Source organism: Coptis chinensis, chromosome 8 (genome assembly GCF_015680905.1).
Source record: "Coptis chinensis isolate HL-2020 chromosome 8, ASM1568090v1, whole genome shotgun sequence".
NCBI classification, from domain to species: Eukaryota; Viridiplantae; Streptophyta; class Magnoliopsida; order Ranunculales; family Ranunculaceae; genus Coptis; species Coptis chinensis.
The window spans coordinates 80,789,117-80,809,418 of record NC_141463.1 but is presented as its reverse complement, the minus strand read 5'-3'; the positions used below and the strand labels follow the sequence as shown (position 1 = coordinate 80,809,418).

The 20,302-nt window shown below is 40.4% G+C and overlaps 3 protein-coding genes, 1 long non-coding RNA gene and 1 pseudogene across 4 annotated transcripts; 3 read left to right on the top strand and 2 right to left on the bottom strand.

Moving 5' to 3' along the window:
* Positions 1 to 218: 218 nt before the first annotated feature.
* Positions 219 to 5,137, top strand: LOC147483438 (uncharacterized). Its single transcript, XR_015205894.1, has 4 exons — positions 219 to 668; positions 743 to 960; positions 4,790 to 4,882; positions 5,020 to 5,137. It is a non-coding gene; the product is annotated as an uncharacterized LOC147483438 (long non-coding RNA).
* LOC147483439 (heat shock 70 kDa protein 1-like) lies at positions 2,102 to 3,268 on the top strand (annotated as a pseudogene).
* Positions 5,138 to 8,082: 2,945 nt separating the features above from the next.
* Positions 8,083 to 10,340, top strand: LOC147483437 (uncharacterized). Its single transcript, XM_086578089.1, has 5 exons — positions 8,083 to 8,138; positions 8,228 to 8,332; positions 8,440 to 8,509; positions 9,177 to 9,244; positions 9,348 to 10,340. The coding sequence occupies exons 1-5, from the start codon at positions 8,104 to 8,106 to the stop codon at positions 9,442 to 9,444; spliced, it is 375 nt and encodes a 124-aa protein (XP_086434215.1). The 5' UTR covers positions 8,083 to 8,103; the 3' UTR covers positions 9,445 to 10,340.
* A 7,004-nt stretch (positions 10,341 to 17,344) lies between these two features.
* On the bottom strand, positions 17,345 to 18,232 carry LOC147483436 (uncharacterized). The gene has a single exon (XM_086579555.1). The coding sequence runs from the start codon at positions 18,230 to 18,232 to the stop codon at positions 17,345 to 17,347; it is 888 nt and encodes a 295-aa protein (XP_086435681.1).
* Positions 18,233 to 19,584: 1,352 nt separating this feature from the next.
* On the bottom strand, positions 19,585 to 19,971 carry LOC147483435 (uncharacterized). Its single transcript, XM_086579554.1, has one exon. The coding sequence runs from the start codon at positions 19,969 to 19,971 to the stop codon at positions 19,585 to 19,587; it is 387 nt and encodes a 128-aa protein (XP_086435680.1).
* Positions 19,972 to 20,302: the final 331 nt, after the last annotated feature.

The window sequence follows — 20,302 nt, the reverse complement described above, 5'->3', positions numbered from 1 at the left end:
TTTTTTTTTGTTGTTTTTTTATCGGGTTTTAAGAATGTTTCAAGTTTTTGTGTTAAACTTACGACTAAAGCTGAGATGACTAGTCTTTGTTTACATTTGCATGTTTACATTTCTAAACAATTAAAGACCTACTTGGTGGAAGCTTTATATATGGAAGCTTTTTATATATATACATATATATATATTGACAAACCTTGCAAAACAAAATGGTCTTTCAGGTACACTCATGGATCCGTAAGAGCATTGAGAATCACAAGAGTATTCAAATTCGAAGAGAATTCGGACTTCGGAAGATGGCTCGAGAAGATCATTCGAACTCCAAAGATGGTTCACAAGGGCATTCAAACTCGGAAGATGGCTTTGAAGACCATTCAGACTCAGAGAAGCGGTTGGGCTCAAAAGATATGGAAGTTGACGAGGCAGTAGCAAAAGGTTCAAGCAAAAAACGGAAAGTCAGAAGAGCGGCAAAGTGTGTAAAAATAAAAAAATTGAAAAAGGGTGAATATCAAGGAGTTGTTTATAATGAATCTGGGCAACCAATTGGTCAAGGTGGAACTGACATCGGTAGTTATGGAGGCTACTTGGTGAGGGCAAGAGTAAGGATTACAATAACTAATTGGAAAGATGTATCACCAACATTGAAGAAAAATTTGTGGATCTCTTTGAAGGTACATTAATCTAATGCTTTATAAGCTAATTTCATTTTGTTTACATGATTAACTAATATGCTACCTACAAATAGGAAAAATTTAAGTTGGACACAAACGAAAGATCTATTCGTACAAGTCGCGATGGGCGGGGTTGTGGAAAGCATTCAAGTCTCGTCTTACTAGACGGTACATCTTACCTTTTAAGAATAAACCGAAGAGACTCAAGAAAATACCAAAGTTGTATAGAAAAGTAATCAGTCAAGAAGATTGGGATACTTTTGTAAAAAGTAGACTTACACCTGAATTTCTGGTACGTATTTCTCTTAATTTTATTTTGCTTTTGTTTGTACATGCATGCAAGCTATTGTTTTACCGTCTTAGTTTCTTGAAAGTCCTAAAGAAGCTAGTATCCATGTACTGGTGGATTCCAAGCAAAGAGGCTGTGCCTGGGGAGGTTGGACTTGTGGCAGAAGGCCAAGTTTAGTTTGAGTGGATTTTGTTGATTTGTGGTTTCCTTTTTTTTTTAGATTCCAGTAGGGTTGATTATACAAGAGAGCTTGCGAGAATTTATCTTGTAAGATTCTAGGTGGATTCCCTTGCATCATCTATTCTTGGTTGCATGTCATCCTTAGCTGTTGTAGTCTCCCCTTCCGAGTTATCAGTTGGCATGACTAAGTGTTTAAACCTGTTATCTCCATACTGCAACAGTAAAAGTCTCGCTTTATCTCTCTATGCTTCTACTTTAGATTTGTCATTTGGTTTCGGTTCGTCTTCATTGCTGCTGCTGCCCTTTGTATTCCTTGTCAGAGTTTCTCTGCTGCCGCCCTTTGTATTCACGCTCAAGTCTGCCATTGTTTAATCATGCTTACCGAGTTCAAGGGCTGCGCGACTGAAATTGTGTGCGAGAATGTGACAAAATGATATTCGTCTAAATTTATAATAAATAAATCTATGTCTAGATGATTAGAATTCTGTGGGAGTTTGTATTCACAACATCAGGTGTACTTCGTCAGCTGAACTCTGCTTTCGACGCAGAGACGAGGTACTCCTAGATCGACTTGTCTACCCTTTCATTAGTGTTCTCAGTTAAGAAGCTTAGGCCTTACTTCTACGCACACACGATCAGAATAATTACAAAGTCTTCTGGGCTTAACATGGCTCGGGAGCTCGGCATCTCGAGTCTAACTGTCTTCAGTGACTCCCAGCTCATTGTCAACAAACTTGGGGTAGGATACAATTAATCAAATCTAAAAAGCCTATCAAAGGTGCTTCCTACTTCTGCGACCAACCATGTAGGTCTGCCATTTGTCCAGGTAGCTTCATGCGGTTGTAGAGATGCTCCTGCCTTAGCCAAAGCATCAGCACTGAAGTTTCCCTCCCTCCAAATGGTAGTGTTGTTTTATGCTGATAATGTTTTATGCTGTTTTATATGGTTTCTGACAATACATTGAATTACTACCCAAGAAATTTCTTCAATGGTTCTTATTAAGATGAGGGAGATTGCAGAGGCTTATCTTGGTTCTACAGTTAAGAATGCAGTTGTTACTGTCCCAGCTTACTTCAATGATTCCCAGCGTCAAGCTACTAAGGATGCTGGGGTTATTGCTGGACTTAATGTCTTAGCATATCATTAATGAGCCAACTGCTGCTGCTATTGCTTATGGTCTTGATAAGAAGGCTACAAGTGTTGGTGAGAAGAATGTGCTTATCTTTGATCTCGGTGGTGGTACTTTTGATGTCTCTCTTCTTACTATTGAAGAGGGTTTTTTTGAGGTTAAGGCAACTGCTGGTGACACCCATCTTGGAGGGAGGATTTTGACAACAGAATGGTGAATCACTTTGTGCAAGAGTTCAAGAGAAAGCACAAGAAAGACATCAGTGGAAATCCTAGAGCTCTTAGGAGGTTGAGGACATCATGTGAGAGGGCAAAGAGGACTCTTTCATCCACTGCTCAAACCACAATTGAAATTGACTCCTTGTTTGAGGGTATCGACTTTTATACCACCATTACCCGAGCCAGATTTGAGGAACTCAACATGGATTTGTTCAGAAAGTGTATGGAGCCTGTTGAGAAGTGCTTGAGAGATGCTAAGATGGACAAGAGTACTGTCCATGATGCTGTACTTGTTGGTGGTTCCACTAGAATTCCCAAGGTTCAGCAGCTTCTACAGGATTTCTTTAATGGAAAGGAGCTCTGCAAGAGCATCAATCCTGATGAGGCTGTTGCTTATGGTGCCGCTGTTCAAGCTGCTATTCTTAGTGGTGAGGGTAACGAGAAGGTCCAAGACCTTTTGCTACTGGATGTCACTCCACTTTCCCTTGGGTTGGAAACTGCCGGAGGTGTCATGACTACCTTGATCCCAAGGAACACAACCATCCCCACCAAGAAGGAACAGGTCTTCTCTACATACTCTGACAACCAGCCAGGTGTGTTGATCCAGGTATTCGAGGGTGAGAGAACCAGAACCAGGGACAACAACATGCTGGGTAAATTTGAGAACCAGAACTGCATTCGAGGCATTAGCATCACTAGTCAATGCATATACTCGTCCTTGAGTTTTCGGTCCATTGCTATTATTGTTTCTGTACTGCCCACCCTGTGACTTTTGTTGTTGTTGTTGTGGTACTTGCTGTTTTTCTCTCTCTGCTGCAAGAATGGGACAATTTCTCTTCATATGATTAGGATCACCACACTTGTAACATGCAAACGGAACATCTGACTTATTCCCAGAACTGCTACTATAGTTTTTCCCATTCCCATTATTGTTGTTATTATAATACGAATTCCCATAAGTCCTTTGCTTCTTGTTTTGCATTAGATGTTGATTGTTAGAGTTCGGATTGGTAGTTTGCACTCGATTGATATTCTTCTCCTTAATTTTCTGGCTGTCTTCCATTTCTTGCTCTGCCAGTAGTGCTCGTTCAATAATCTCTGAATAAGTACGGATCTTTAGTACTGCAAGCTTGCCTCGAATAGAAGGATTCAACCCTCTTTCAAACCTCTTTGCCTTTCGTGCCTCGTCTGCCACTAAGTGAGTAGCAAACCGAGATAACTCTGCGAATCGTGCTTCATATTGTGCTACAGTCATCTTCCCTTGATAAAGGTTTTCAAACTCCATAGTCATCTTATCCTGGAATTTTCTGTGTTTGCAGCTGGAATTTTCTGTGTTTTCTGTGTTTGCAGCTGGAATTTTCTGTGTTTGCAGCTGGAATTTTTTTGGTTGAATACTTGAATAGGGGTTACTACTAGTGCATGAAAATATGAGGCCAAAATGAAATGGTCGACTAGCAGTGGGTTTCATAAGTGCTTGAAATTTGATATAGGTACAAGGACGAACGAATGGCTACCCACCTTGACCAGATTAAGGGGCTCTCTACCCACTTCCAACAGTTCAGGATATTCCAGCTTCCCCGACTTGACAATAGGCACCCCGAATGACAACGAATGGCTACCCACCTTGACAACTCATGAAGCTCGGAGTATACCCAATATAAGGAGCTACCCAGCATCAGTCTCCAGAGGCTGACTGTGGCCCCCATTCGGCCTAAGCAGCAGCCGAGCTGGATGGACCCCCTGAAGCAGTACCTTATTGACGGTACTCTTTCCCTCTATCTTCATATTTGTCATTGCTGGTCCTGCTCCCCTGTTCGATCGGGGAAAGAGTACCAGTACAGGGGAATACTTGAGTATCACATCGTCCCACCCCACTCCAAACCAAAACAATCTAGCTACTAGAAGCAGCCTAGCTACTAGAGGAAGGGAACTCAAAACTAGCTACTAGGGGACGAGAGAGAACAAGAAAGCTATCGTCCACATTCACGTTAGGCTGTTATGCTTGTTCTCTTTATTTGCTATATACCGCATTCACGTATCTCACTATGCTATTACCTTGAGGTTTTCTGGGATGTCTGCTGGATATTGAGGTTTTCTGAGTGTATAACCCACTGCCATTTTACAATCCCATATCAGTAATTGTTCCTATAGACGTACGAGTTATCTTCTTGAGTTAATCACTTTAAGGGCGTATAGGAATGTTTTTCTCATTCAAAACTACTTCCAGCTAAAGTATTATTTCAAGAAATGGTTTAAACAGCTCTAGTACATAACACGTATTTATTTTTATTTTTTAATTTGTAAGAATCTTAGCGAAGTGCAATCAACGCGGCGAAAGCAAAAGAAGTTTAACCACCGAACAGGCAGGATGAGTATTGCTAATCGCGTGGAGAAAAAGGTAAGTAAATGTATATAGCATTCCTCTAATTTGTTATTTGATATGTAATATAGCATTCCTTTAATTTGTTTTTATTTATGTAATATTGCATTCCTCTAATTTGTTATTATTTGATGTGCTATATACTTCAAAAACAGAGACAAGAGGAGGGCATCATTTATTGGAAGGGACAGTCTTATGGGTGGCAACTTTTCCTCCAAGGCAAAGATGGTAACTATGCAAATGATGCTACCAAGGAAGTTTTGAGAGAGAATAGCACGTTTCAGTCTAGTATACTTCCTAGTATAGTGTGAATGTTATATTAATAGTAATAATAAGGTTACAATATAGAAGGGTAGAAAGGTGCCACATTGACCAAGGTGATGATTTGCTTCTCTTGTTTTACTTTCTATATTTGATCATGTTGCTTAGCTTATCATACTAAGGGGCAGTTCTTGAATGGTACATGGAAAATTTTAAGAATATAAGTTACCCACTTGCACTCCTTTTCATCTTTGCCCCCATGCACGTGCACAACTAGAATGGATATCTGAGGGGGTGGGGAGGGTTCAAAATCACTTCATGAGGGTGTCATAAAACTCCTTTTTATTTTGAGAAACATTTGTGTGATTATTAAGTCCATCTGTATGAATCAAAGTTCAACCGAGAGGGTGACAACACTTTTGAGAAACTTTTGATGGGTTGCTTTCGAGATACTTGCTTAGAAACAATAAACAAGGTGTAGATTATGGTTGTGACCAACCCTCTTATTAATTCAAATCTTGCACTGTTTTCTGCTTTTGTGGTTTTGGGTGAGTGATAAGTCTACATCCACACTCATTATCTTGTAGGATGATTATCAAACGCAGTCAAGGAAGGAACTTTAGAGGTTGAGGGTACTAAAGAGGCGATCGACTCGGCATTGGGTACTTCGAACACGGTGGTCGTGTTAGAGGTAGGAGATGGAGTCACCCCCACACAGTACTTTCGCCTAATAAAGCGTGGATCTAAGAAACATATGCGTGCATTGGAGTCGAAAGCTCGCGAGGAAGAGGAAAAAAGAAAAAAGGAAGAACAAAAAAGAAAAAAGCCGAGGAAAGAAAGGGAAAGGAAGAACGGAAAAAAAGAAAAGAATTGAAGAATAAATACAAGGAGTTAGAAGCAAAATTTAATGATCGTCTCACTTCTCCTGCTTCGGAAAAAATTGCTTCGAATAGCCACAAAAGTGACAATAGAGACCATATCCCCCCTTTAGGTGGTGCACATAGCAAGCGTAAAGTAAGCTTTTAAATATTGTTTACACTACTTTAGAATTGGGTGTTTTTTGTTTCCTATTTCGTTTTTATTTTGTAAATATTCTCTAACATATATAGCCGAAGAACAAGGAAGAGAAGAGAGATGTGGGAAAAAACTCTGAACCTGATTTTAGGAAGGTACATGCTAAGGGAACAAGTCATTCCCCACTTCCAAATCCTATGCTTCCTCTTGGAAAGGTATCGTTGTCACAATCCTTGCAGTATCACATTTTACTTAATATAATAGATAGGTTCTGAATCTGATTAACACACAGTCTTCTAATCCGCCGTTATTTTCATATTGTTAATTACTAAAAACTCAGTATACAATTAGGACTGAGTTGCGGTTTGGTGTGGGTTCCAAGTCCAATATTGTTGCTAAGGGTAAGGTTCGTGGAGCTTGGACCGAGAGACTAAGTTGCACAATGTTCCTTAGGGCCAAACAATGCACGCGTATCGGGTTGATAAGATTTTGGAAGGTAAAGATCATGTTGCTCTTCTTCCTATACCAGTTCGAGATGGTAATTTTGAAAGATGCTCTTGGATCACAAGTTGCTTGGCCAAAGCACTTAGTATTGAAAGGCATTGAGGTAATTTCATTAAGTTTTAATTTATTTTGAAGTACTTTAAAATATTTTTTGTGTGTGTCTAGTTTTTTTTTTTTTTTAGTTCTAAATATTCTCACCTAAAATTTGTTGAAGACCAAAAGGCTAATTCTCTATACCACCAAAAACTTCTAAAAAGGAAAATCTTTGAAGTAACAAGTCGTGCACCGAAGTCTGAAATCATACATGGGATCTTGGAAAGGTGAATACTAGTGCTTGAATCCCCTGTTTTATGTTGTATTTGCAATTAACCCATTATGACTTTACAATTCATCTTAGGGCGGAGTTAGGTTTGGCCGTGGATTTCAAATCCAATGTTGTTGCTAAAGGGTATAGTCTACGAGGAGCTTGGACCGGAAACTAAGTTGCACAATGTTCCCTTAGGGCAATACAACTCACATGTAGCGAGTTGGGAAGATTTTGGAAGGTAAAGAACAAGCTCTTCTTCTGTACCGGTTGGTGATAAGTTGAAATTTGTGGAAGACGCTATTGGATCACACGTTGCTTGGCCGGGGAATTAGTGGTGAAAGCCAACCGGTAAAAATATCGATGATTGTAAATTTATAAGAATCCCACTTTAGGATCGGACCTCTCCCTTTTTTCGTCTAGCTCCCTCTATTTATACATTTCTTCCTTCTAATCCACCTCATGATCCTTACACAAGTAAACATTCCACCTCCAATTTGTGTAGATGTGCATCCGCACTTCCGCTCCACATACACATAGGCCATAACACAGCCCACTGCGGGACACTTCAAGCCGCGCCGGATACCTACTGGACCACTTCCAGTCCATTACACATAGACCATGTTACGGCCACCCTTGCTAGACATGACATTATAATTTTTTATGCTTATCTTTTATTTTTCGGTTTTGAATCGGGGATAAAATAGGGCAACCGAAAGTAAAAGTAAAGCTTAAAAACTAAGTCACCGGCCACAACAAAGGAAGCGATCTATGCACTTCCTTTGGTGCCATGATTGGTACAATTATTCAAAAGTGGTCTAACTTAAGTTTCCATATGGACAAGAATTATTAGGAGATAACATAGAGTTTTTCATACATAGAGACAAATGGCGTGAAGGATGTTTGTAATCTTGAATCTGTCGAGTCTCCTTGTATGGTTGCATATATGAGGTGATAAAACTTACGTTGTTACTAACTATTTTATTGAATGTTTCTTTGCTTATAAAATGAGTTGTGTTTTCACATTTCGGATGCTTGTATGAGAAATTTGTTTGTTCTAGAGATGGATATTTGTTTGTCAACCCCGTACTGTCTTCGGTGTTGTGGATTCAAAAGAAAAACTAAACTTGTTCTTGATAGACCGAGGGAAGCAAACATGAATGAAATTGTTTTCATTCCTTACAACCCAAGGTATGGACATATATTATATTGGTTTTGTTGAACTCATATTTGGTTACAAATACATATTAAATGCTAGTTAATAACTTGTTTGGTTTTAGCTTCCATTGGATTGTGATTGTCATCGACTTGTCTAGTATGGATGTTTATTGGTTGGATTCATTACATGGTAAATGCACCGGTGACATGGAAATCATTATCAACACGTACGTAACTATTTCCATACGCATTTATTGGTATACTTTTTGTATTATATATGTAGACTTTTTTATTTCTTATATTGACATTAATTGCTTAAATTTTTAACTTGTAGTGCGTTGATAGCTTTAAAAGGGATCCAAGTGAATAGAAGTTCTCAAAAACCATGTTGGCACCATATCAAGGTAAACGATTACAGTTACTATTTTTTTTTTTATAAGCAAGCGAGGTTGTTTGAGAGGTCCCCTACCCCTTTTCATTAATAATTGTAAAAATTGTATTACATCCTAACATACACATTCCCCATAGCATCATCATAGACTATTTTCTTTATATCCACAGAAAATTAGCTTACCAAAATGATGACAAGAGTTCCTGCCTAAGCGTCAAACCAATATCCGATCAACGCACTTTGACGCCTGTGGAATACACCTCTCAAAACGAGAGGAAACTAATCCATCCGATCTACATTACATAGACCACCGGTCAAAATCGATGCGTAGGACCCTTTCCATGTCATCAGGATATTAACAGTTAACATGTCAGAAGATTGTTACCTGACCAACAGAAGTGAATTCTCCCCTCTATTTTTAAATAGTTGGTCTTTGTTCAAAGTGATGACAGGTTCTGTTTTACTAACTGTATGACTAATTCTAAATAATAGATTAGGTCAATTAGGTGATCTGGCTCACATCTATGAACAGGATTTTTGTATGTGCTTCAGTCTCTAGTCTGCGTTGGTCCCTCTTATATTGATACGTGGGACTGCAGTTCTGAATTTGGATAATGTACTCGGATATACCTAGTTCCGCTTACTTCACTTGAAAGACATCACCCTTTACATTATCTCAGGTTCTATGTTTCCAAATCCCAGCTTGTTTCTACAGCTACATATCTCATACATCATCAGCGAGAAATAGGTAAGTACATATCTGGCGTCTCCTCTTTTCATTGTTGTTCCATAGTATTGCCTCCTCAAGTCAGTCTCTGAGGGTTTTGTCCCTGTTTTCCTCTACCTCTTAGGTTCAAATCAGACCCAAACCACAAGCACCAACGGATACACCCTACATCACCTTCACAACTTCTATTGTCAAAACAGTCTTTGACACTTTTGTACTGATCCAAGAGGGCAAGAACCACCAGCTATATGTGTCTCCCTCCGTGTTTATGTGTTTGTAAGCTGACTTGACTGTAAGCTCACCACTTTTGTTAGCAACCCAAATGATTTTATCAGAGATTTCTGGATGAATTTTCACTAGTTTACTACTAGTGAGAGCCTGAGGAAACACCTCTCCTATCCTACTTTGGTTCCAACTTCCAAGTGAGGTTTTGAGTAACTTGGACTTGTTGGGACCCTGTTGAGATTTGTGTTTGTATTTAGGATAGAATCGAGAAGGCTTTTTAGACAGGTTGTTTTGTTGAGATAGGTCGATAGGTTATCCAAGGTTCAGCATAAAAACACAGGCAAGAAGTTAGAACCATCTCCTACTTTCCATAACAAACCATCCTTATTTGACACTGAGTCTTATCGTTTAAGAGTCTGTATATACATAACCCTCCCATAAACTTCTCTGTAGAACTACTGATTCTGCACAACACATCTATACAGTTTCCCATTTGCTTCAATTTTTTTGCAATGAGAACCCTCAAAGTATTTGTATAAAGAAGTACATCCAAAATCCGGATAAGAAGGATTGTGTGCAAGGAAAGGAAAACAATTTAGAGGAACGAGTAGTAGAAGTGCAATAATAAATTTCAAGTGCATCTCTAAGCCTCGTCTCACATCAAAGATAGTCATTCACACTGTAAGTTTCAGTTGTCAATTATCGGACCCTGAAGGCCTGAACATCTCTATATTATCACTTACAAACAAACATATTAGCAAGAAGCAGTGGATTAATAAATTGGCATCAAACAGGCCTTTAATGGACGAACCATAGTTTTGTTTCAGACCCTGGATAGCTGTCTCTGCATCATCAATGCTTTCAAAGCTGGCATAACCCTCGCCCAAGCACAAGTCAGTCTAAATTGTCTATAGCAACAAGCTGGGTCAGTGCGAACTTTTGTAACGGTATCTGGTATTGTGGAAGTAGTGCGAACCCCAGGGTGGTCTATAGCAAGTTAGAATGAAGGCTTGTTGTAGATAACAACGCATATTTGCTTAGCAGCTGTACCCTTAGGTAAGGTGCTGGAAGAGATTTACCGCTATTTATCTATCTATCTCGAGTCCTCCCCAGCTGTTGATTCCTCTGCACTTATTCCTTACTTTCAAGCCGGCTATCTTTGTTCTACTAGCTTTATAGCTTTAATCAAACAAGATTTCAATTAGTTTGCAACGCGGAAATAACCGAAATATGTCTATCAAAGTCAACTCAAGGCAGCCTTAGAAAAGCACTTTACGAGCTATAAGCCCATTTATACTTAGACTTTTCCAACGTTTTAGGACTCTGACGATAGTTATCGTCGATGGGATCTCATTTTATGACGATAGAAGCACCAAAAGCAGCAATAGAATCGATGTATTGAGCACGGACTCACGGAGCTTCGTGCTGCTTAGCTGCCTTCAAGAGTTGGGCGGGCAGTCTCCGTACTAGCGACTGAGCTACGGATACGATTTCTGAAGAAAGAGTGATTTTTCTTTATCGTAACCTCACGAAGTAGGTTAATATGGGGTGCCGTATTTGTATTAGTGACAGCACTCTGTTCTGCCCATTTTCGGAGTAGAAGTAGGCGAGGCGGCGCTCAATTCCAACGCTGCCTTCTTGTCTCAAGTGGATCCTCAACAAGCTTGATAGGCAGAGCTGGTTCTGAAAAACCCTCCTTAAAGCTTGCTAAGTCTGCTGCAGCTAAAGCGGGTGAACTCCGATTCTAAACAAGCTCCAGCCCCTCCTTGATCTTAAACGCAGCCGGTATTGGGCCGAAGGGATGCAGCCTTACAACATAGTGGGCTCGAAGAGAGAGCTGTGGATGAGCGGACGTATCGGAAGGGTAGGGCAGTAGAATCCGGATCGACCACCGCTCTATCTATGGTGCAATCGCCAAAGACAAACCAGCGGACAACTCCCTTTGCCTTTCTGTCTAAGCTGCAACTCCTACAATACCACGGCAGACAAGAGGGAGTGTTGCTTCCTGCTCATCAACTTTATGAAAGACTGGAATGAAGGTTGTTCAATCAAAAGTATTCTTCAAAAAATTCTTTTTCAAAGCGGAGAAGTTAAAAGCGACATGGGGGAGGGGGATTGTAGAAGCATATGCCAACCTCACTAGTTAATTAAGTTCAGCTGTTCACGAGTGTGGAAATCCCTTGCTTCCCTCCCATGCCATAGTTAAGAGGGTATCTTCTGTACCTTAAGAACAGTTCTTATTTATATAATGCTGTATTGAATGGGTTAGGCTATGTACAGTTTTTCTTGTGTCTTGAGGAAAGCGAAATGCAATTTGGAGGGGAAGCGAATGCAATTTGAGAGGCAAATATGAATGACAAGTGCATCTCCAAACTCAAAGTCTCACATCAAAGGAAATCACTGGCACTTTATTTAAGTATCAGTTCTCAAACTATCGGCCCTGAAGGTCTGAAGCGCCTCTGCATGATCAATAAAAATCAGGCCCATAAAATGAAAACTTTCTGTAGAGCGGCTAAATCTGCAGAATCGGTTCTTTCCAGTTTGTTAAGTGATTCCTTCTGCAGTAGTGAGAACTGAGAACAGTTCATGGCTTGTAATCACCATCACTGCCCAGGAACCATTTCCCATAAAAAAAATTCAAATAAGAACCCTCAAAGTTATTGAGTTGCATAGGTGAGAGTTTTAATTCTGCTGCATGCATATTTTACTTCTATAAAAGTTGGTTATCTTCAGCAGAATCAGTATAGTATTTCTCATTAGATTTGACAAGACATGCATATAATCTGCTCATGAGTATTATGATGTTTAGAGTTAGACAGTTCGTTGAGCCAAATAAATGATATACTACGCCACGCTCCACTGCAATGCAGTATCGCTCAACAGGAGCAGTAGGGTGATGTAGAGAACTGACTAGAACCATTGAAGGAGCAGATGATGGTGTGGGTACAATAGTTGTTACTGGAGCAGGTTCACTTGCTGGTGGTGAAGCCAATGGGGGTGTAGCAGTTGGTGGTTGGACCTTGTGCTATAACAGATCAAGTCAACATTGCAAAGACCAAGAATAGACCAATGCTAGAAAGCCATCTTGGTGCTTGTGTGTGTTGGCTGGGGTGTGGTGCAGGTGGTGTATGCTGTGTGTCCCCAGTGCAAGTCGTGGTACCTTGTTGGTTTTGTGTGTTGGAAATGGTGATGTTGAAGGTTTGGAGACTTGTTTGGAAGTGAATAGATTGTTTAGTTGTGTTTGTTTAGTTGTAGTGTAACTGTATCAGCCTAATATATGACTACTAATACGATTGGTGTATCAGCCTAATACTGCTATAGTTCGTAGTTTTATTACTTGATGCAACTGTATTGCTAACAATATATTTGGTGCGTAGTCTCTCTGTCATCTGTTCTTTCCAGGGTTAAGTGAAGTGAAGCAGCATCACCTCGTTTCTTTTCTTTTACCATTAGCTTTTCCATTTGAATAATTAATGTAACTTTTGTACTCTGGAAACTAATTTAACAATGTTCCTATCCTGTGTGGTTATCATTTTAACAATGACAATATTTTGACATCGATGCGTAGGACCCTAATATACAGTTACAAACAACTGGTTGATACAGGCGCTGCAATTCTTATTGCTCAACCCTTGCCTCCGATTGCATTTTTTCTATTTAGAACTAATTTGTTCTGAAAATACAATTTTGCCCCTAATAAGTAATTTGCCCCCTGATTCAATTTCATAATTTGATATTTTTGCGAGGGCCCCTCGCAACGGACGGTAAACAATGTGGTATTCACTCAATGCGCTTTATGCGAGACATAATGGCGATCCTTCTCCTTTGTCATTGAAAGTAAATAAAATACCTCTCACATTTTAACTTAATTTATGCTTTTGATATCTTTAGCAAGCTGTGTTTTTAACTTTTTTTATTCTCTATTTTGCAAAATATTAAACTTGTTTCTTATATTTCGGATAAAAATCTTAGCAATAAAAAGGCCTTCACCGACAAGGAAATAAATGAAGTTCGAATGGATTTTGTTATGTTCATCCAAGAATGTATTATGAACTATCCTCAAGATGAAGATGGACCATAAGGCTGAAGAGACATATATATGGGTGATCGAATTTGTGAGATTAGATTATTTTTCATTTGGATTTGGATTTGGATTAGGCTGATTATATTTATATGAATTAGATTGGAAATGTGTTATTTATTTCATTACGTTTTACGATTAAGTACAAATATATATTGGTTATCTAATGGGATTGGAATGTTTCAATGAAATTAGCAATATATATGAGTGTTATTTGAAATTTAATGGATCATATTAGGATATGTAGTTTATTGGTGTGTGTAGTTTATTGTAGGTCCCCAATTTTGGGGGTTTTTATATATATTCACGTTTTATTATTATTTTTAATAAAAAAAATATATTTATATATACATATCACTGTTTTACCCAAACAGTCATGACTAATGATACTTTTTATGACTGTTAAAAAAGATGAATGAATAACTGTTTATTTGAAACTGTCACAAATGATATGATTTGTTGTGACGGTTTTTGGGCAGTTGTTACCGTTTTTTATGATTTTGTGACCGTTAAAAGGATGAATGCATAACCGTTTATTTAAAACCGTCACAAATGATATGATTTGTTGTGACGGTTTTTGAGTAGTTGTTACCGTTTTTTATGGTAGAGAGGCTAGTCTGGAACAAATATTTGTGACGGTTTTGGGAAAAAATAAATGACTCTCACTCCGTCACGGTTTTGGAAAAAAAAAAAACCGTCACAAAAGACTTTTTGTCACTGTTTTTAACAGTGATATAAAGCCTTTTTTCTTGTAGTGACCTATGAAATGAACGATTAAACTCAAATCGTAAGTAAACTAAACTTTTCTTTTACGTGATTTATTATCAAAGCTTCTACTCTCGATGCGAATTGCACTAAATGGAGTACGAAGTTCGTTCCACTCCTAGTTCTCTAGCATGGATTGTTTTCATAGTCTAACTAGTCACTCTTAAGTCAATGAGAGTTTTACGAAGGGAATTATACTACGATGCAACTACCCACAAGATGCAACTAGTCGGTTATCAGAATACTAAGGGGAATGCTACGTTGATTCTATGATAAGGAGTTAGAGGGGGATTGATTCCACCTTAACTCAACTTAATCCACTAACGGCGAATCGTTAATAATCGAATTGAATGGCGCCGAGAAACAATTGGTTATTCCTAATCCCTAATTATACATGGCATTTCTACCAATTCATAACTAGCATGTGAACAATTAAACTCATTCTCATGGTGAACTAATCATTTCTAGAGTGGAATAGAAAATCTGACGACTCTACGATAATCGGAATCAAGCTTTCATCAGGCTTCACAACCCCTCTAATGGAGGTTTAGCCTTGAATCATTCATAATCATTTCCATTTATATTAAAACTAAACATAATATAAAGCATTGAAATTTATTTAATTAAACAATAATGAAATCTAATTTAATGACTAAATTGAACTAAGGACATGAATTGAAATTAGATCTAGAATTGGAATTGACAAAATCGAAATGGATAAAGAATACTACTTTATTGATCTAATCAAAATGAAGAACAAGATTCAAAGGTTTAATCTATAAAGGGATTTGAAACTAATTAAAGAAAACAATTAAATCTAGATCTAGAAGCTATTTTAATGGCTACTTTCTATTCTAAGCTATGAACCCTAATTCTCTACTAATTAATCTACCATTATCTATCTACCATTAACAAAGAGCTAAAAGCTTTTGTTTTATACATTCAGATCAAAAATCGTGCATGGGCTTGGAGCCATGTTTTGGGCGAGAATCGGGCCCAAAACCCAAGTCTTTCAAATTCAAAAGGCCTCTTCAGTTGCAGTTGACTTCCACAGACTTTTCGTCCACTTCTGCTCCTCTGATTGGGTCAAGGCTTGGACCATTGCAAAGCTCTTTCCGAGACGGTCGTTTTGACATAAGGTAGGCCTCAATCCAGGTCCGAGTCCAAAGATATGGCATTCGAAGTTCTCACGACTTTTGCTCCTTTTATCTCGCTAAAGTGGCACATTTCTCGCACATAATGGACTTTGAAGCCTGAAATGCATGAAAACGCGTAATCAGTGTTAACTCTTACTTATTATTCACATAATTGGTCTAACAGTATGATTATTAAGGGGTTAAAACTACAGTTTTGGGCTCTTATCACTCATCCCCTCCGCTGTCTCTCTTTTAGATGGGCCGAGCAACCTGATGGGGGCCACTCTCTTTGCCCCAGGTGTCTCTCGCAATTCTCATCCACGAAGGGTTCATCCCACTCCTTGGGTTTAGCCATGCCATGTAACCTGCTAGAATAACTCGTCTTGCTCTAGGCTCCTTTGGGCGTTACTGTCAGCGAAAGGGTCGTCCCTTCTGTTGTCTCTCTTTTCGATGGGCTGAGTAGCCAGATGGGGACCACTCTCTTTGCCCCATGTGTCATTTGGTATTTCCCGCCCGTGAAGGGCTTATACCTCTCTGCAAGGGACTCCTCTATATCGCTATCTAGATCTGATTTAGGAACCATACATAGTAGGCAAATTTCTTTTCATAAAAGGGTCGTTGTATTATATATTTACAAACAGCTATAGTCCTTTACTCTGGACCTCCGTTAGATTGCTTTGTACCTTTGTTACATTCAATTGTAAAAAAAATTCAGCATTCTCACGTTCCATGGCTTTTCTATCAGTTTGCCTTTCATTGTTCTTAACTTGTAGGTTCCAACTCCTCCTACCTCCATCACGGTGTAGGGTCCTTCCCAATTTGGACCCAGCTTCCCATCTCTCTCCTTCTTCGTACTAGGGGTCACCCTGCTGAAGCACAAAATCTCCTATCTGAAACTGCCGCGGTTTGACCCTCTTGTTATATTGCCTCTGTAAGTGCCTGTGATACTCCTCTAGTTGAATGCGGGCTGAGTCTCTTCTTTCTTCCGCCAAATTCAAATCCATGACCAAGATGCTCCAATTAGAACCCTCCTCCATGGCCTTGGTTCACATTGTAGCTGCCACCATCTCTGAAGGAATCATAGCCTCGACGTCATAGGCTAAGGCAAATGGGGTCTCTTTGGTGGTCATCCGAGGAGTAATTCAATATGCCCACAGAACATGGTTCAACTCATCTGCCCACGCCCCTTTCTTATCTTCCAACTTCCTCTTATTAAGGTTGTTCATTATCATTTTATTGGAAGATTCAGCCTGTCCATTGCCCTCAGGGTTGTAGGGGGCCGAGAACCCCTGTTTCACCTTGTATGCCTGCAGAAACTCAATCACCTTAACTCCCGTGAACTGTGTTCCATTGTCCGCAATGATGCAATATGGCAGTCCAAACCGACATATGATGTTCTCCTATAAAAACTTAATCACCTGCGTCTCCTTCACCTACTGCAAGGGTACAGCTTCTATCCATTTAGTGAAGTAGTCCGTAGCTTCTAGCATATACCTCCTTTTTCTGCTAGCCATGGGCAATGGTCCTACAATATCCATCGCGCACATAGCAAAAGGCCACGGACTTGAGACATTATGTAGGGGTTCTGTGAGGGAGAATATCAGCTGTGAAAATCTCTGGCACTTGTCACACTTCCTAGCGAACTCCACTACATCCCTTTTCATGTGGGGCCAGAAATAGCCCTGCGTTAAGAGTCAGTGTGTCGTAGTCCTCATGGCAGAATGGCTCCCGCAGTCCCCTTCATGCATCTCTGCCAGTACCTCTAAGGCTAACCGCAGTCCCAAGCATTTTAACAATGGCCCATTGAAGTTCTTTCGATATAGTTCGCCTACAAGCAGTACGTATCTCTGAGAATTTTGTTCCAACTTTCTTCTTTCTTTCTTATCTGTCACCTCCTTGCCCTCCAAGAAGCACTTAATGGGATCCATCCATCCCCCTTCTTCTTCTGTGATCTGACACACCTCCATTACCTCCTCTATGCTTGGTTTCTCCAATCTTCCTACCCCGTATTCTCCTTTCCTCTGACCCAGGTATGGCTGCAGCCATGTACGCAAGGGCGTCCGCATGCCTATTCTCACCACGACCCAAATGTACAAATCTGAGCTTCGCAAACTTGGTGGACCTTTTGTGTAACACCTCTAAATACTTTACTATCCACGGACAACGGGCAGTGAACCCTCCATTTGTTTGACACACCACTAAGTTTGAATCTGAATACACGGTCAGTTCCTTCACCCCCAAGTCTTTGGCCATTCTCAACCCCGCTATCATTGCGGCCTCATATTCTACTTCATTACTTGTTGTCGCAAACCCTAGCTTCCTAGTCAGTTCTATTCTGTTATTGTTAGGTGTAACCAATACAACCCCTATGTCACTGCATGCATCAGTAGCAGATCTATCTGCGAATACTCTCCACCCATTCCTTTTATCCCAAGGGTCTAGGAGATCGGGCTCTACATCCTTCTCTGGTTCCATGACCATATCTTCTCCCCAAGTGGGATCTTCCGCGGGGAACTCTGCCAGAAACTCTGCCATCGCCTGTGCTTTCTCCGCAGTTCTTATCTGATATTGTATCTCGTATGAACTAAGCATCACTGTCCATTTCAATATTCTGCCTGATTTTTCTGCCCTTAATGCTTGTTTTAGAGGCAGATTCGTCACCACTACCACTGAGTGTGATTCGAAGTAGGGTTTCAGCTTTAGGGCCGAGAAGATTAATGCCAGGGCATATTTCTCAATTCTATTATACCGCGTCTCTGCGTCCATCAATGTTTTGCTTTGAAAATACGCCGGCTTCTCCATTCTGTCAATGAGCCGGACGAGAACCGAACTAACTACATATTTGGTGGCCCCTAAATACAAGTATAATTTCTCCCCTGCTCTGGTCGTGACAACAGAGGAGCCTTGCCCAAATACCTCTTCAACTCTTGAAATGCCTCCTCGCATTCTGATGTCCACAAGAAATCTGGTGTGCTTCTTAGTAATCGATACAGCGGTCTACATTTGTCTGATGACTTAGAAATAAACCTATTCAAAGTCGCGACCATACCGGCCAACCGCTGCACTTCCTTGACATTCTGTGGTGATGGCATCTCCACTAAGGATCTTATTTGCTCAGGGTTAGCCTCTATTCCCCTATAAGTAACAATGTAGCCCAGGAACTTTCCTGTGGTCACCCCGAATGTGCATTTCTCATGATTCAACTTCAAGTTGTACTTCCGTAGGATACCGAATGTCTCTCTTAAACCCTCTAGATGCTCTTCCTCTGACATGCTCTTTTCTACCATGTCATCTATGTATATTTTGATCCCCTTCCGAATCTTACTTTCAAACATTTTCTCTCCCAACCACTGGAAAGTAGCTCCGGCATTCTTAAGTCCAAATGGCATCCTAGTGTAGCAATACGTGCCGCCTTCTACCATAAATGTTGTCTTCTCCTGATCCGGTCCGTACATCGCGACCTGGTTATACCCCATCGATGCATCTATGAATGAAAATATTTTGAATCCTGCTGTTCTATCCACCAACTCATCCACCCACGGCATTGGATAACTATCCTTGGGACACTCTACATTCACATCTGTAAAAACAATACACATACAAACCTTGCCATTCTTTTTTGGTACCGCAACGATATTGGACAACCAATCTGTGAATTCCACTTCTCGTATTATTCCAGCTCCTTTTAACCTCGCAACCTCTTCACGAATTCCCTCAGCATACTTCGGCCTAATGCTTCGCATCCTTTGCCTTACTGGCTTGGTGTCTTCCTTCATGTGTAACCGATGATATGCGAACTCTGGATCTAATCCCGTGACATCCTCAATTACACAAGCAAAGACATCTTTATTTTCAGACAAGAACTGTACCAACTTACCCTTCCACTCCTCCGGCAAGCTAGATCCTACCGACGAGAACCTCTCTTCTTCCCCCTCACCAATATTCACTACTTCAATCTCATCAAGTGTCTTCGGGCCCACCATCGACTCCTCCCCCTCTACAGAGGCACACTATAATTGCTATGCTTGCCTCTTCCGAGGGTGTGAAGTCTCTCATTCTAGTCCGCGGATCAATCATTTCACTATACCCCAATGACTGTTCTTGGCCGTCACCTGATCGCCACGAACTTCATACATGCCAATCGGTGTGGGAAATCATATCACTTGGTAATACGTCGATGGGACAGACTTCATCTCATGAATCCACCGCCTTCCTAAAATTGCATTGTATTGAGATGTAGAATCCACCACCATAAACCGGGCGAAGACTGTCACTAGACCCATGGTCACTGGCAATAAAAGCTCCCCCATGGATTCCGTCATACTTTCGTTGAAGCCGTATAAATTGGTTCGCAGCGGACTCAGCTGCCTAGGATCAATTCCCATTTCTTCCAAAGCTCCTTTGAACAGCAAATCCACTGCACTGCCACAATCAATCAACGCCCTCTTCACCATATAGTTGCCCATCGCTACCGTGATGACCAACGCGTCTTCATGGGGGGAATCCACATCCCGTAGATCCGCACTGCTAAAGACAATCATGTCTTTTTCCTCAGCTGCCCCTAACCTTGGTCGCAACCTATCTACCCCTTCGTTGATTTGCTAGATGCTCGTGGTTCTCCTTACCTTGTCCCTATGGGAATTATGACTTAAAACCTCCCTACTAAAAATCACATTAATAGTTCCCAGTATTCGGTCCTGGCGTGGCAACCACTCCTCATTATGTGCGCCCCTCACGAACTCCCTCATCCTCCCTTTTTCCACCAATCTCTGGACCAACCACTTTAGCGCGTAACAGTCGTTCGTCTCATGATTTCGTATCTGGTAATATGCGCAGAAAGGTTTATCCGGTATTTTCGTCGATGTGCTCTGC

What these genes read in the sequence shown, in the direction of transcription:
- LOC147483437 (XM_086578089.1), top strand. Translation starts at nt 8,104, where the DNA reads ATGAATGAAATTGTTTTCATTCCTTACAACCCAAG. An exon ending in TTCATTCCTTACAACCCAAG is followed by an intron (nt 8,139 to 8,227) that starts GTATGGACATAT and finishes GTTTGGTTTTAG; the next exon opens with CTTCCATTGGATTGTGATTG. An exon ending in ATGGAAATCATTATCAACAC is followed by an intron (nt 8,333 to 8,439) that starts GTACGTAACTAT and finishes TTTAACTTGTAG; the next exon opens with TGCGTTGATAGCTTTAAAAG.
- LOC147483435 (XM_086579554.1), bottom strand. Translation starts at nt 19,971, where the DNA reads ATGATTGTCTTTAGCAGTGCGGATCTACGGGATGTGGATTCCCCCCAT.
- LOC147483436 (XM_086579555.1), bottom strand. Translation starts at nt 18,232, where the DNA reads ATGGAGAAGCCGGCGTATTTTCAAAGCAAAACATTGATGGACGCAGAG.